Below are 13,628 nucleotides of genomic sequence, written 5' to 3'. Positions count from 1 at the left end.
AATATTTTTCAGTGTTTAGCTCGTACGAAAAAATCACCAATAATGTAAAACAGAATCCTGCAACGTCCAACCGCCGTCGCTAGATTCCGGCCAATTTTGTAAGAATCTAGGCTACTTTGGTTGGAGTCTGGCATAAATTTCTAAATTCCAGCAAAACTGGCCAAAATCTAGACAATACGACAGGAATCCAGGAGTACTGGCCAAATTCCGACCGTATAGTTCAGATTTCGGCCAGTTTAGCCGGAATTCGGCAACATTGCCAGATTCCGGTGACCATCGCTGGAATTCGGCCAAAGCTGCTGGATTCCGGTACTCGAATACCAAAATTCAGGGATCTTCGGTGGTACAGTCGGGCTACTAACAAACTCCAATGCCCGGCGGTGGTAGATTTAAGGGTGTAAACCCGGAGCCAGTTTCCAGTTATTAGGTAATAACTGGGAACCGACTCCGGGGTCCCTGATTATTGAATTTCAATAATCAGCTCCTTAACTAGATACTCCGGTTAAGCGATTATCCGGCTTCGGAACCAGGTACCCCAGTTAACCGGCCATCCAGACTGGGTAGTATTTTGTTAAAAAAAATTACTTTTTTTTTTTTTTTTTTTTTTGCCTTTTTTAAGTATTGGGTCAACGTAGATTTTTTTTTTAAAAAAAAAGTTTGGCTCCCCTCTCTGCAGCCATATGATCTTGCCACATCAATTATCATCATAAATATCAAAAAATTTGATTGTGTGATAGGCTTTTCTCCACGATTTCCTTTTGATGTGAAAGAGGAATGTGTTGAGGTGTCTCAGTGCAATTTGATCTGCTCTCTTCTTGAATATTATAGATCATGCATTTCTTCTCTGTTGTTTTTCTTTGGCAAAATTGCAAACAATGCATAGGACTTATTGAGGGATACAAAAAGTTTTGATACCATGGAAAGCCTTCCACCACGGCGATTCAGATGGCTGAGCAGACTTTTAGACTTTCCAATGTTCATCTATCTTAGAGCTTGGAAGTCCATCTATATATAATTTGATATCGAGACTAGACGCATGGTCACCACTAGAACAGTATCTCTATCATTTTGCTGAAGGATACAAAGGAAAGCTATGGCTACAAATTTTCTTTCCCATATTGCAAATAATTTATTGACCATGAAATGATCACTTTTCAGATTATTCTGGTCGCACAAATTGATACATTATATACATATACATACATTAATAGATTCTGAATCAAAACTTTTGGTAATTTTTCTTGACCATGTAATTTTTTAATTTTTTTAATATATTATACACCTAGAGCCGCCGGTTACCCGGTTATAACCGGGTGTCTAAAAAACTAATACCCGACTCCGACTCCAGATACCCGGTTATTACCAAACCAGTTTCCCGATTTTTCGGTTATTCGGAGCCAGTTAGTGCTCGAAGCCGGTTTCCCGGTCGGTTATAGCCGGTCCGAAATTACACCCCTAGGCAGATTCTCACAAACGTGCGTGGAAGAATAAAGAGTTTAAATCCTCAAAAAAATTAAAGCGACTTCTACATTCAAACTAAAAATGATTTCCGTTGACCATTATTTCCTCCCCTACCAAACACTGGAAATTGGAAAAATGTCGAAAATATTTTTCAGAAAACAGTTTACACCGAAACAAATGGAGCATTAATCTATAAGAGCGCACGTTAACTAGGTAGATCAACTCCATCCTTCAATGGGATCTTGTGATCGAATCCCCTTGTAAAATTGGCATAATTGGCGTGGTGAGTACCATAGATTTGTAAAAAAAATTTGAAGATTAATAGACTCTCGATCTTTTGGTGGAATTAAGTAACCAATTACATCGACAATTAATAATCTCTCCACTCGATCTCCTAGTCGATCTTATTATAATTGAGTCCATAGTTGTTTCCACGTTGGAGCCAACTTAATTAGGCACACCGCACGCCATGTATGTCACGTAGGATTCCATTATATATAGTTGTTAATTATTCCTCTTATGGCAAAATATCGTGTTTGATCGAATGATATTATATATGTTTCAATTTTTAATTAATATTTTATTAATTTTGCTATGAATTATCGATCATTCATCATTCCACAAGCATATCTGAGAATATCATGTCCTCAATCTTGAAACGATTTAATTAAGATCGAAAATAAAGGCATATATTTACACAGAAATGAAATGGTGATAATGGAACAATATTTGGAAGATTATTTATTTATTTATTGCTCGATCGATCACAATTCACATGCATGCATGCAACAGCAAGAAAAGGTTGCAGGAGTACCGACTACCGATCGAGTACCTCAATATTCGGCCATTTGCTTTTGCATGAACTCCCTCACTTGTTCTAAAAACAAACAATATTCGGGCCTCACGCCCATGCTCCAGAACCCGTGGACCGCTTTCGGATAATCCACCAGGTATACCTCTTTTCCCGATCTTTTCAGCCCCTCGCAGTACCTCATGTCCCTATCCCGTAACAGGTCGCACCCTCCAACTATAACAAGCGCAGCCGGGAACTTCACGCCCGATATTTCACCCGCATTCGGTCCGAACACATTCGCCGCCGGGTGGTCCCTGTCCGACCCGTCCGGCAAAAAAGCTCTCCAATACCAGTCCGCCGAGTCCAGTCTCAGAGTCGGGCCCCAGGATAATCGGATCTCGGACTCGACCCGCTCCTCCCCTCCGAAAAACGGTTGTACTGCTATCAGCCCGAGGAGGTTTACCCTCTTGAAGCCGTACTCGCCGGCTCTGACCGCTACGTGGTGGGCCAGGTTCCCTCCTGCGCTCTCTCCGGCGAGAAAGCAACGGCTAAGATCAGCATTGGCCGGCAGATCGTCTCCGTCCATTTCGTCGATGAATCTCAGCGCGTCGAAACCGTCTTCGTACTGGCACGGGAACCGATGCTCTGGCGCCAGCCTGTAGTTGACGGAGACGACGATGGCGCGGAGTTTTCTGGCGAGCCGGCGCGCCGCTTTGTCCACCCAAATCGAGTTGGCCTTGCCGATGACAAAGCCGCCGCCGTGGAAGAACACGATGACGGGCATGCCGACGACGTGGTTTGGATCGCAGCCAGTGGGGGTGGGGGTGGGGGTTGGGTTGTAGAGGCGGAACCAGAGTTTGCGAGAAGGGTCAAAGGTGGTGTCAGAGGAGGCAACGCCATCGGGGGGATTGGGAGAGGGAGGGACTTTGAAGTCGAAGAAGTTGAAGAGGCGGCGGTTGACTCTCACGTTGGGGCGGAATGAGGCGTCGGAGATCCACGAAAATGCTCCCATGAGGAGCTTCACCTTCCATGGGAAGTTTGGCTTTGGGTTTGCACTTTGTTCGACATTTTTGTGGCTACGGGACATGTCTCTCTCTCTCTGTGTGTTGACAATTGCAGCTACAGATCGAGCCACCGGTGGTGGTGTTTTTTCGTGTAGTCAATGCGGATAAGCGTGTTCGAATAGTAAGTGAGGTTTTTTTTATGGAATCCATTTTGATTATTTGAGGGGCAAAATTATTCTTCCACATCCTTATCCTTTAGGGGACGACCGGATAATCGGTCCTATAATTGTGTTCATATGACTGGTAAGATAGAGATATTATATTTGCAAGGGAAAATATTAGATTTACAACATCAATACAACAACTGTACAACAATCCCTCACATGAGGGTGGGTCCTACATACTGGGGCTCACCCTCATGTGAGGGGTTGTTGTACAGTTGTTGTATTGGTGTTGTACAAGAATCAAATCCCATTTGCAAGTACATAACAATTGCAAAATAATATTGATGTATTCGATATTTTTAAAAAATAATTAAAATAAAAAATAAAAAATATTGAACACATCAACATTTTTGTATAATTATTGTGCAGCTAACATATCTCGGTAAACATTTCTATGTATATCAAAATAATGCAGTTGAAATATTTTGAATGTTTAATAATATAGTTGAAGTATTTTTCTTGATTGTTTAACGGCTAGTCGATAGCGTAATTGTAACGTCTCACTTAAATAAATGCTTCATTTCACATATAACTCTACATGGGTAATGTTTTTTATACACAAAGTGTACACAATGTGTCCTGCCAAATAGTTTTCATTTAACAAAAAAAAAATTGATGAACACACATTACAAAGTGTGTACACACCTTATGTGCAAGAAACATTACTCAACTCTATATGCTCAAAAAAACATGATTGATACTATGCAAAAGCGACCCCAAAATACACAACCTCTACCCAAAATCTATGGGTCAATGCCCTTGGGTACTTCTCCGTTTTATGAAGCTATAATTATAAAATCAAACAATTTTACAGGTGGAACTATGAATCTACGGCTCAATAAATAAATGTATCTAACCATTACTATGTGACACGAGCCTTTTTTTTCTTTAAAATTTCTCTCTTTATTTGATAGAAATCAATACAAACTGATTTCTTAAATCAAGGTAAAACTTTTGTAAAGGTATATGCATGGGTTTTGAAAAAACTCAATACGATAAAGCGCTTTGCGAGAACGTTACAGTAAAAATCTTATTCCGTGAAAACAAAACAAAGAGAGACACTTTCCTTCTCGCTTGAAATATCAAACTGAAATTCAGTACTAGCTTTGATACTTTCATAATCCCATATCATATTCAAACATGTAAATATGTACATAGATCGATTTATTTGGTTGGTAAAGTAATAATGAAACCACGTACTAAAAACAAATCATACCATACCACTACCATATATAAACATATAATTGGTACTGAAAACAGTGTTGAATTAGTTGTGTAATTTCTACCAGTCCCTTTCCCGGGACTAGTGTCAAATGAACTATCCTAGATTGACTTGGGCATGTTGACATACAACCTCGCTCAACGTAGGGCATCAAGCATACAACCCCGCTCAAAATAGGAATTTAAGTGTCAAATGAACAATTTTTATATTTTGTACCCCAACCAATTTAATTGCAAGCCATTAGTGCCCCAATAGCCGTCAATCAAATAGGTTGACGAGATTGTTGGGCTTTGACTCCCTCAACTTACAACGAACCCGAGTGCAATCCAAAAGTGCCCAACAGACGTGATACCTTTATGTTCTTATGAAAGAAAATATTTCGAAAGAAAGAAAAGCCCCTCTCACATTACCTTAAAGATAGGAGTTTAAGAGAGAAAAATTAAAGGGGGGATATGAAAAGGTGGACACCTTGCAAAATTATTTGGCCCGAGAGAAAAAAAGATTCACAACACATTACCAAAGTTCGGATAAAGCGCAATGCAACAAAAGACGTTGTCGTAAAGGTGTATAATCACCATGTTTGCCAAGCTGAATACACCCAGAAGTTAATCAGCTGACCAAAAGGCACATCAACGGCCACTGATTTTGCTATGATCGACCTTCGAAGTTTGGATTGCGCAACCCCATGCATACAATGGGTAACAATATGCTAAGACCACAGTATAAGAAGAAAGAGATTTTCATATGTTCAATTTTGCAAAGAAATATTTTAAGAATTTTCCTGTCATGCTGATTAAATGTTTTTGAAGAATAGTTTTTAAAGAAAATGTTTTTACCCAACCAGTTTCAAATTGATTGGGAATGTTGCTTGCTGAGCTTTGTCGGTTGTCCATTTTATTTTCTTTTCCAAGTCAGGAAGAGACGAATTAGGAGGCCAGATGCTTAATTAGTTGAGGAAAAGTTCATGTCATGTCATGTCATGTCATACTATGATTTATTTCATCTTATTTTCAACAAGTGCCTAGTTATGTTTTATGATCTTTCATTTCCCCATTTTAATTCAATGAAGTTTTTGAATTTATTATGCATGCTCAGCTAACAAAATAAGTTGCTACTCCTCATTAAGAGAACAAAACTATTAACATAATGAGATATGACTTAATGAAAATAAATTATAGAGCTTCAAAATGTGCTACCTCATAAACCCTAGGCATGACAGAAGTATTGCAAACTATGGTGCACAAAAGACGACCTTATACACCTCTTCCCTCTTCATTTTCCTCTCTACTCTGGTATTGCAGCAAGCGTAAAGAAAAACATAAAACATTTACTAGGCAGTGTCGGGCAATTTGATGCATATCCATAAAGTTCAATACCCCAATCACCACCTCACTTTTTCACCTGAAATAAAAATGTTAAAATTTTGAATAAATACATTTATCTTTCAAGAATGGTAATATACTGATGCCACAATAATGACTAAAGCAATTAAGAAACTTTGCATGTCAGGCAAAAAATTTGAACACACGATTAATAATTGGAAAAATGCACCACATGGTCATCAAATGCATCCCTGAAAGTAAGAGATGAATAAACCTTTTACATGAGTATAAACAGATATCAAATATCTTGGACACGCTTACCACATAAACAACAGACAGTTCATTGCACTACAAAACACCCAACCATGTCCACTAAATGTAAGGATGTAAGAATTAGATTCTAGCAAGCACATAGACACTTGTACAAAATCCCAGGAATCGCAATGAAACTAGCTTGGAAGAAAAGGCATAATCTTTTGTGTGTCAAACTACCAGCACAACCAATGCCGGTAAACAAAAGATATCCTACTAAGAGATTCTTACATTATTAGGCATACAAGGCTACCAGTATTTTACAATTAGACCTTTCTGCTGATGATGGTGCATATAAACAAAGGGTAATGACGATTTTGAGCAGAATCATTGATTTATAGCGATTGACAAATGCCTACTATAGAATTGAAGAACATATGCATAAATATAATAGATAGCATCATGCAGCACAGGAAGCCAAGATCAAGCCCGGCCGTCACCAAAGCATTCTGTTATGGAGAGAAATATATTGCAAAACAAGAAATCCATTTGATTATGTGCATGTAAACTTGGATGCTAACATAGAAAACTAACCATTTGCCTACATCTCATTTCCTGGTTTTATCAAGAACTTCAATGTATCTCTTTGGAATTCCATACTGTTCAATCAGATGTTTTGCGAGATCATCAATCACACCGCCTTGCACCAAAACCTCATGACCTTTCTTACCTGAATAGGGAGAAAATTTGTCAAAATTAAGGTCAACCAAAATATGTATTCATCTGCATGCATTTGCCACTTCAGATAAGAAGTCACAGAAACACATCTCTAATTCTTCCTGAGGTGAAACAAAAAAGATGAAGGCACTAAGACTGACAAATCAAATATCCGGAGACAACATTGATGAGCTACGTACAGTGACTTGATATAAAGAAAAATCAAGCCATTAATTTTGTACATACAAAGAAGTACGTCTTAATGACTCTTAATTCTTTCAAAGAGAAAAGAAAAGAAAGTGGAAGCACCATAAGGTTTAAAACAGATTTCCACAAAATTACAAGTTTATATAGTTCCTTAAAATGCTTTTTGCCTAATTCTGCCGCAAATGAACAAAAACACTTAAATAGAAAGTCGAACATGGAACATCTCACTGTCTACCAAGTGTTAACCACCACCAAACATGATATTCTCAATGTTATCAAGACTGACAAGATAAGATACCTGGTAATTCTGCAACTGATGTACTGCAGGCAAACTTTTTCTGAAGCGCCGACGCCAAGGCTTTCAGCATCCATCAAAAATGTTTCCATCCCTGAAAGTTTAGTCACCTTCTTGTTACCTTGCCGCCGTTCTGTCAGTATCTGAATTGCTTTCAGAGAACCTTTACGAACATTCGACTCACCTCCTCTTGTCACAACGTGGTGAGCTTGCATCCGGCTTATAAATGCTGACCCTATATATATCTTTTTTATGAATTTCCGTTGGGTAAGTTGATCCTTTTTTCATGGCCCCCTTAAACAGTGCATCACACAATATTGCATCCAGTACCACTACGGACTTGTTTGTGGGCTTTACCAGATTTTCTTGCTTAATGTATTTGAAGACAATTTCGGTGGCTTGGCACTAAAAAGCTTTCCCACATCAGCTCCTACAGAAGCAAAAATGGGATTGACATGTCCACTTGGTTTATAGATCTCTGTCACGTCAAGAGTTCTACTTGACCGGCTTTCATTAGCAGCATGATCACTGACCTGATCATTTTTCTCTACTTGCCGTTTCTCAGGCTTGAAGGATGAGTAATCCGAATGTTTACAGTTAATGGAAAATAGCATAACTTCCCTTTTTGTATTTATCTTCTTTTACTGAAATCTGACCGTGTAGAATCATCATAAAAACAGGGAAGTGTCAACCAGCGACTGAGTGAAGCCAAAGTCTAGGAGAGAGTCGGATAGGCGATTGAACCAAGCACGTGGTGCTTGCTTTAGACCATAAATGGCTTTGTGAAGCTTGCACATATGGGTGGGGAACTCACTAACTCAGGATGGACAAAGCCTTGGGGTTGAGTCATATAGACATCCTCTTGCAACGTGCCATGAAGGAATGCATTTGAGATATCCAATTGACGGATAGACCAGTTGAAGTGGACAGCAATGGCAAGTACAACCCGGGCCGTACGTGGCTGGCTTGATCACGGGGCTGAAGGTCTCTGTGTGATCGATGCCACTATGTTGATCAAATCCTTTTGCGACTAAACGCGCTTTATAGCGCTCAATGGATCCATCCGGCTTTTGCTTTAGCTTGTAGACCCACTTATTCCAAACAGCATGACGTCCAGCAGGTAGGGGGCGCAGAGACCATGTATTTTGAACTAGGAGGGCGTCAAACTCCTTGTTCATGGCGTCACGCCACGCTGGGGATTTGGAAGCTTCGGAGAAGCCAGATGGTTCAGCAATAAGTGGACTGTGCATATACTGATTGTTCCATGATTCACGATAGTCTTGATGAGTGCATCTCTTCATGTATGGAAGGTTCTCCATGATCTGTGGTGGCTTGATTGTCGGCATCTCTATATGGTAATGTTAGATGGTCTGTTGTGTGACTTGTAAGGATGAGCTGTAACATTCGTATCTGTAGGAGATTGGTTAACAATATTGCCATAGACACAAGAGAGTAAGATTAGTGTCACACTTACATGCTCTTCAACAATTGCATGAACAGCTCCATCTGGTACAATGGGCCTACCAACAATGGTCTGAGTACTGGATCCGGGGAAGAGAACCTTGTTCAAAATTAACTCCAACAGACAGACATTGAAGAATCAACACAATAATCAGTTAATTGAAAGAAAAAGACAGGGTTGTGAATTTTTGTTTGAAAGGTAAATTAGATAACTTTGCCAGCAAACTACAGAAGACCATAACAACTAAAATCAAAGCAATTTTAAGACGATGTCAATCCCAAATCGGCCCCAAAAATGCCTTCAATGGCATTTGTTTAGTTAAGGTGGACAAAATATTCCATTGCAAATTGGCTAGAGCGGAAATGAAAAAGGAAAATAAACTTAATAAGTTTCTATAGGCCGACTTGCTACGCCTATTTTGACTTGCTCCAACAGGTAAATGAGGACATGTAGTAGTTCACAGAATTGATGTACACCCAATTTGGCACTGCTTGCACGAGTTTTAAACGAGTCGAGCTTGAACATACATTTTATAGCTCGGCTCGAGTTCAAGCTCGACTATTAAAACTCGACTCATAAATGAGTCGGTCTTGAAATCTTAAAACTTGGTTCGGCATGCCTCAATTATAACCCTAATTTCATATATGATAGTAAATCGGATATAACTTTTGCTATGAGTATTAAAATTGCGTATATGACCCAAACCCAAAAAGCTCTTTTCGTCGCGGCCACTCAGCTACACTCGGTGGGAGCCTTTTTTGGGCCCCAAATCCACTCTCTTTTTTTCCCTCCAAACACTACTATAAGTTTAACTTTTTTGCTATTTTAGGAACTATTTGTTTTATTTCAATTTACCTTCAATCTTAAGCTCCAACTTACTATCATACGTTGTCAAAACTTCCTTAGTTCTATATGACATCAAAACATATAATTGATTTACTATTTTATTTCGTTATCTTCAAATTCCTAATTAACTTTAGCTTTCATTTGCCCCGAACATTACAAATGCCTCTTCTGCTTGAAAGGTTGTAGAAAACTAATATGAACTATAGATTAAAATGTTGTCAAAGAATATTAAACAAACCAAATGGCATGACCATATACTTATAATGTCCATTATGAGTCCAAAATGCAGTTTCGTGAATGTCATTCATATTTAGCCTAATCTGGTAATAACCTATGCTGAGACCTAATTTTGTGAAAATTAAAATATTAATTAAATGACTAAATTTATCCGGTCTTGAGCCATTTGTTAGGTCGTAACACACTAAGCCACTGCTACAATAAATCCATCCGTTGGTGTCACTATCCGTGTGATTGTGTGAGGATGTGAGTGTGCGAAGTTTTTAAATTTCTTGCAGAGCTTTTTCCATCTGCTGCATATGCTTTGCTGTAGAATTGGCTCCAATTGCCAATCGAAAAACCCTTTCTCCAACATCTTGCACATCAGAATCTAACTTCTCAATATGTTATTTATTGGTTGCCAATTGCCATGCTTTGATACCATTGGAAGGTCCCAATTAGAGTTGGCATTTAAGAACTTTTTTTTATTTTTTTTATTTTTTAATATATTAAAGGGTTAAATAGGATTTTGGTACATGTGGTTTAAAGTTTTTATTTTTTGCCTTCTATGGTTCAATTCGTATCACATATGGTAACTAAGTTTTTGAAAAAAACCAAATTGGTACCTCCGTTAGTTTTTCCGTTAAAAAAAACCAACGGGATGCTACATCAACGCCACTTAAAACCATTAAGAACGCGACACATGTCCCATATGCCACATAAATCACCACATCAACCACACCACACCTAACAATTTTCAATTTTATATTTTTAAAAATATATATATATATATATATATGTGACAGTCACGTGACGTTATTTTGGACCGTGATTTATATAATGAGTTACGGGTTAACCGTTATTTCATCACACTTTGTATATAAGTTCAGGCAAGACAGTAAAGGAGATCTCGAAGTATTTGAATCGAGACCCGTAAGATTGCAGCCGTGTACTTAAAAAATGACTTTAGTATTTGAAGTGCCATATTATTACTTTTATTATTATTTCATTACAAATCTCACCGCGCCCATAATATCACCGTGGTAAGCACTGCCCCGACACCCGGGATTAATGGGGGTCTGTGTTTTAATGGTCGACAAACCAACATCCTTAAAGAAAAATAAAGTTGTTTTCTCGCTTTATGCATGCCTGCTTCTTTATACTAAAAGAGTTCAGTCCATAATAATTCTTTTTTCCTTTGGTGGGCCGTCACATAAGATTATGTAGTTGATTTTTCAATACCAACTACGCGTCTGTCGGTTTATTTAGTTATTTTTTCTTACCAGAAGAAAAGAACCCGAAATTCATGCAACCGGCGGAAAAAAAAAAAAAAAAGACAATTTACCAAATTAAGGTCGGTCTTTTAAAATTTTAAAATATTAGTCTTTTAAAATTTTTAAAAATGTAGATTTAAAAATAGTAATTTTAAAAAAATTATTTTTAAAAACGCAATTAAATGTTCGACAAAATAGCATATTAGCATTTTAAAATTTTGTGTTTTAAAAGAAAACCAAATTGCCTACGATTTGAAAAGTGAGATTTCTATGTTTTTAAATCGTAATTTTTTAAAAATATAATTTTCAAACAATTTATTTTTTATAATTTGATTTAAAATTACATTTTTTATCAAAAATATCGCAATCCTAAACACATAATAAGATATATACGCGTAGAATTACTCCACCCAATTAAGTAGGAGGGAACTCCCCCTGATATGGATGGCTATTGACTATTGTCGTGTTTGATAGGATATGTTTCAAATTCTAATTTATTTAAATAATTCATTTATAAATGTGGGGAATTTTACATTGTTGTGCAGGTAGAGAGAAATCAGATGTTATTATACATATATAGAACGAGAATCTCAGATATTATATATATATATATATATATATATATATCCTCTTCCTCTTAAAAACGATTTAATATATAAAATAAATGCATATTTTATATTATGCAGCTCAGCTGCTCACAGCCTCACAAGTAACAGGGATAGTAGGCCACGCAAATTATAACGATGGAGTACCTGTACCTCATTTGCCCATTTGCTTTTGCATGAACTCCTTCACTTCCTCTAAAAACAAACAATATTCGGGCATCACGCCCATGCTCCAGAACCCGTGGATCGCATTCGGATAATCCACCAGGTATACCTCTTTTCCGGATCTTTTCAGCCCCTCGTAGTACCTCATGTCCCAATCCCGTAACGGATCACACCCTCCAATTATAACAATCGCAGCCGGGAACCTCGCGTCCGAGATTTCACCTGCATTAGGTCCGAACACATTCGCCGCCGGGTGGTCCCTGTCCGACCCGTCCGGCAAAAAAGCTCTCCAGAACCAGTCCGTCAAGTCCAGCCTCAATATCGGGCCGCGGGGAAATCGAATCTCGGACTCGACCCGCTCCTCTCCTCCGAAAAACGGTTGTACTGCTATGAGCCCGAGGAGGTTCACTCTCTTGAAGCTGTACTCGCCGGCTCTGAGCGCTACGTGGTGGGCCAGGTTCCCTCCAGCGCTCTCTCCCGCGAGAAAGCAACGGCTAAGATCAGCATTGGCCGGCAGATCCCGTCCGTCCATTTCGTCTATGAATCTCAGCGCGTCGAACCCGTCTTCGTACTGGCACGGGAACCGATGCTCCGGCGCCAGCCGATAGTTGACTGAGACGACGATGGCGTGGAGTTCTCGAGCGAGCTGGTGCACCGCGTTGTGTATCAGAATCGAGTTGGCCTGGCCGCCGACGAAGCCGCCGCCGTGGAAGAACACGATGACGGGCAAGCCGACGACGTCGTTTGGATCGCCGCCAGTGGGGGTTGGGGTTGGGTTGTAGAGGCGGAACCAGAGGTTGCGAGAAGGGTCGACGGTGGTGTCGGAGGAGGCAACGCCATCGGGAGGGACTTTGTAGTCGAAGAAGTTGAGGAGGCGACGATTGATGCTCCCGTCGTGGCGGAATGAGGAGTCGAAGACCCAGGAAAAAGCTCCTATGAAGAGCTTCACCTTCCATGGCATGTTTGGTTTTGGGTTTGCGCTTTGTTCAGACATTTTTTTTTGTCGCTACGCGCGGGATAATGGATATCTCTCTCCTTATTTAGGACTCGTAAGACAATTAACGCAGCTTCTGGTGGTGTTTTTTCTTATAGTTAAGTCGGGTGGCTGAGACTGAAACATCGGGTGAAACAGGAAAAAAGAACATTGTACAATTTGTGCAACACATGGCTGGATTCATGTGGTGAGTTCATCAGATGGATCCCGCCATGTGTTTTGTGTTATCCATTAAATGTATCATGTATGATTGTTGTGCGTCAACTACTTCTCAGTCAAAAATATTAAATGCGAGTTTTAGATCCAGCTATAAAATAACAGCAGATGAAAATGGACGGCCAAGATCTAATGGCAAAAAAATTAAAAAGACGACGTCATTTTAAAAGGCTCTGCCACTTGAAAATGATTTTTATAACTCCCCTACTGTAACTCCTATAAGTTTACTTTTGTCTAGTCTTTTTGACTCTTCTCATCCCCAAGAGGCCTTTTGATTACCCTTCAAGGACGGATACTGTAAAGGCTTCATTGGCGGGACTCGTCGATTCTTCTACCGACCCTGCTTATGAATG

At 39.2% G+C, this 13,628-nt stretch overlaps 2 protein-coding genes and 1 long non-coding RNA gene across 3 annotated transcripts; all 3 read right to left on the bottom strand.

The window, feature by feature from the left end:
• Positions 1 to 2,189: 2,189 nt before the first annotated feature.
• LOC133859308 (probable carboxylesterase 18) lies at positions 2,190 to 3,456 on the bottom strand. Its single transcript, XM_062294669.1, has one exon. It carries the CDS (start codon positions 3,339 to 3,341, stop codon positions 2,295 to 2,297), a length of 1,047 nt encoding a protein of 348 aa, XP_062150653.1. The 5' UTR covers positions 3,342 to 3,456; the 3' UTR covers positions 2,190 to 2,294.
• A 2,386-nt stretch (positions 3,457 to 5,842) lies between these two features.
• Positions 5,843 to 7,006, bottom strand: LOC133859460 (uncharacterized). The gene is made up of 2 exons (XR_009898754.1): positions 6,873 to 7,006; positions 5,843 to 6,105 (listed from the first exon to the last, which is right to left on the bottom strand). It is a non-coding gene; the product is annotated as an uncharacterized LOC133859460 (long non-coding RNA).
• A 4,926-nt stretch (positions 7,007 to 11,932) lies between these two features.
• Positions 11,933 to 13,181, bottom strand: LOC133859570 (probable carboxylesterase 18). Its single transcript, XM_062295002.1, has one exon. It carries the CDS (start codon positions 13,057 to 13,059, stop codon positions 12,055 to 12,057), a length of 1,005 nt encoding a protein of 334 aa, XP_062150986.1. The 5' UTR covers positions 13,060 to 13,181; the 3' UTR covers positions 11,933 to 12,054.
• Between the last annotated feature and the right edge of the window lie 447 nt (positions 13,182 to 13,628).

Source organism: Alnus glutinosa, chromosome 2, assembly GCF_958979055.1.
Source record: "Alnus glutinosa chromosome 2, dhAlnGlut1.1, whole genome shotgun sequence".
NCBI classification, from domain to species: domain Eukaryota; kingdom Viridiplantae; phylum Streptophyta; class Magnoliopsida; order Fagales; family Betulaceae; genus Alnus; species Alnus glutinosa.
Note: the sequence above shows the minus strand (reverse complement) of the source record. Positions and strands in the feature narration are given on the sequence as shown.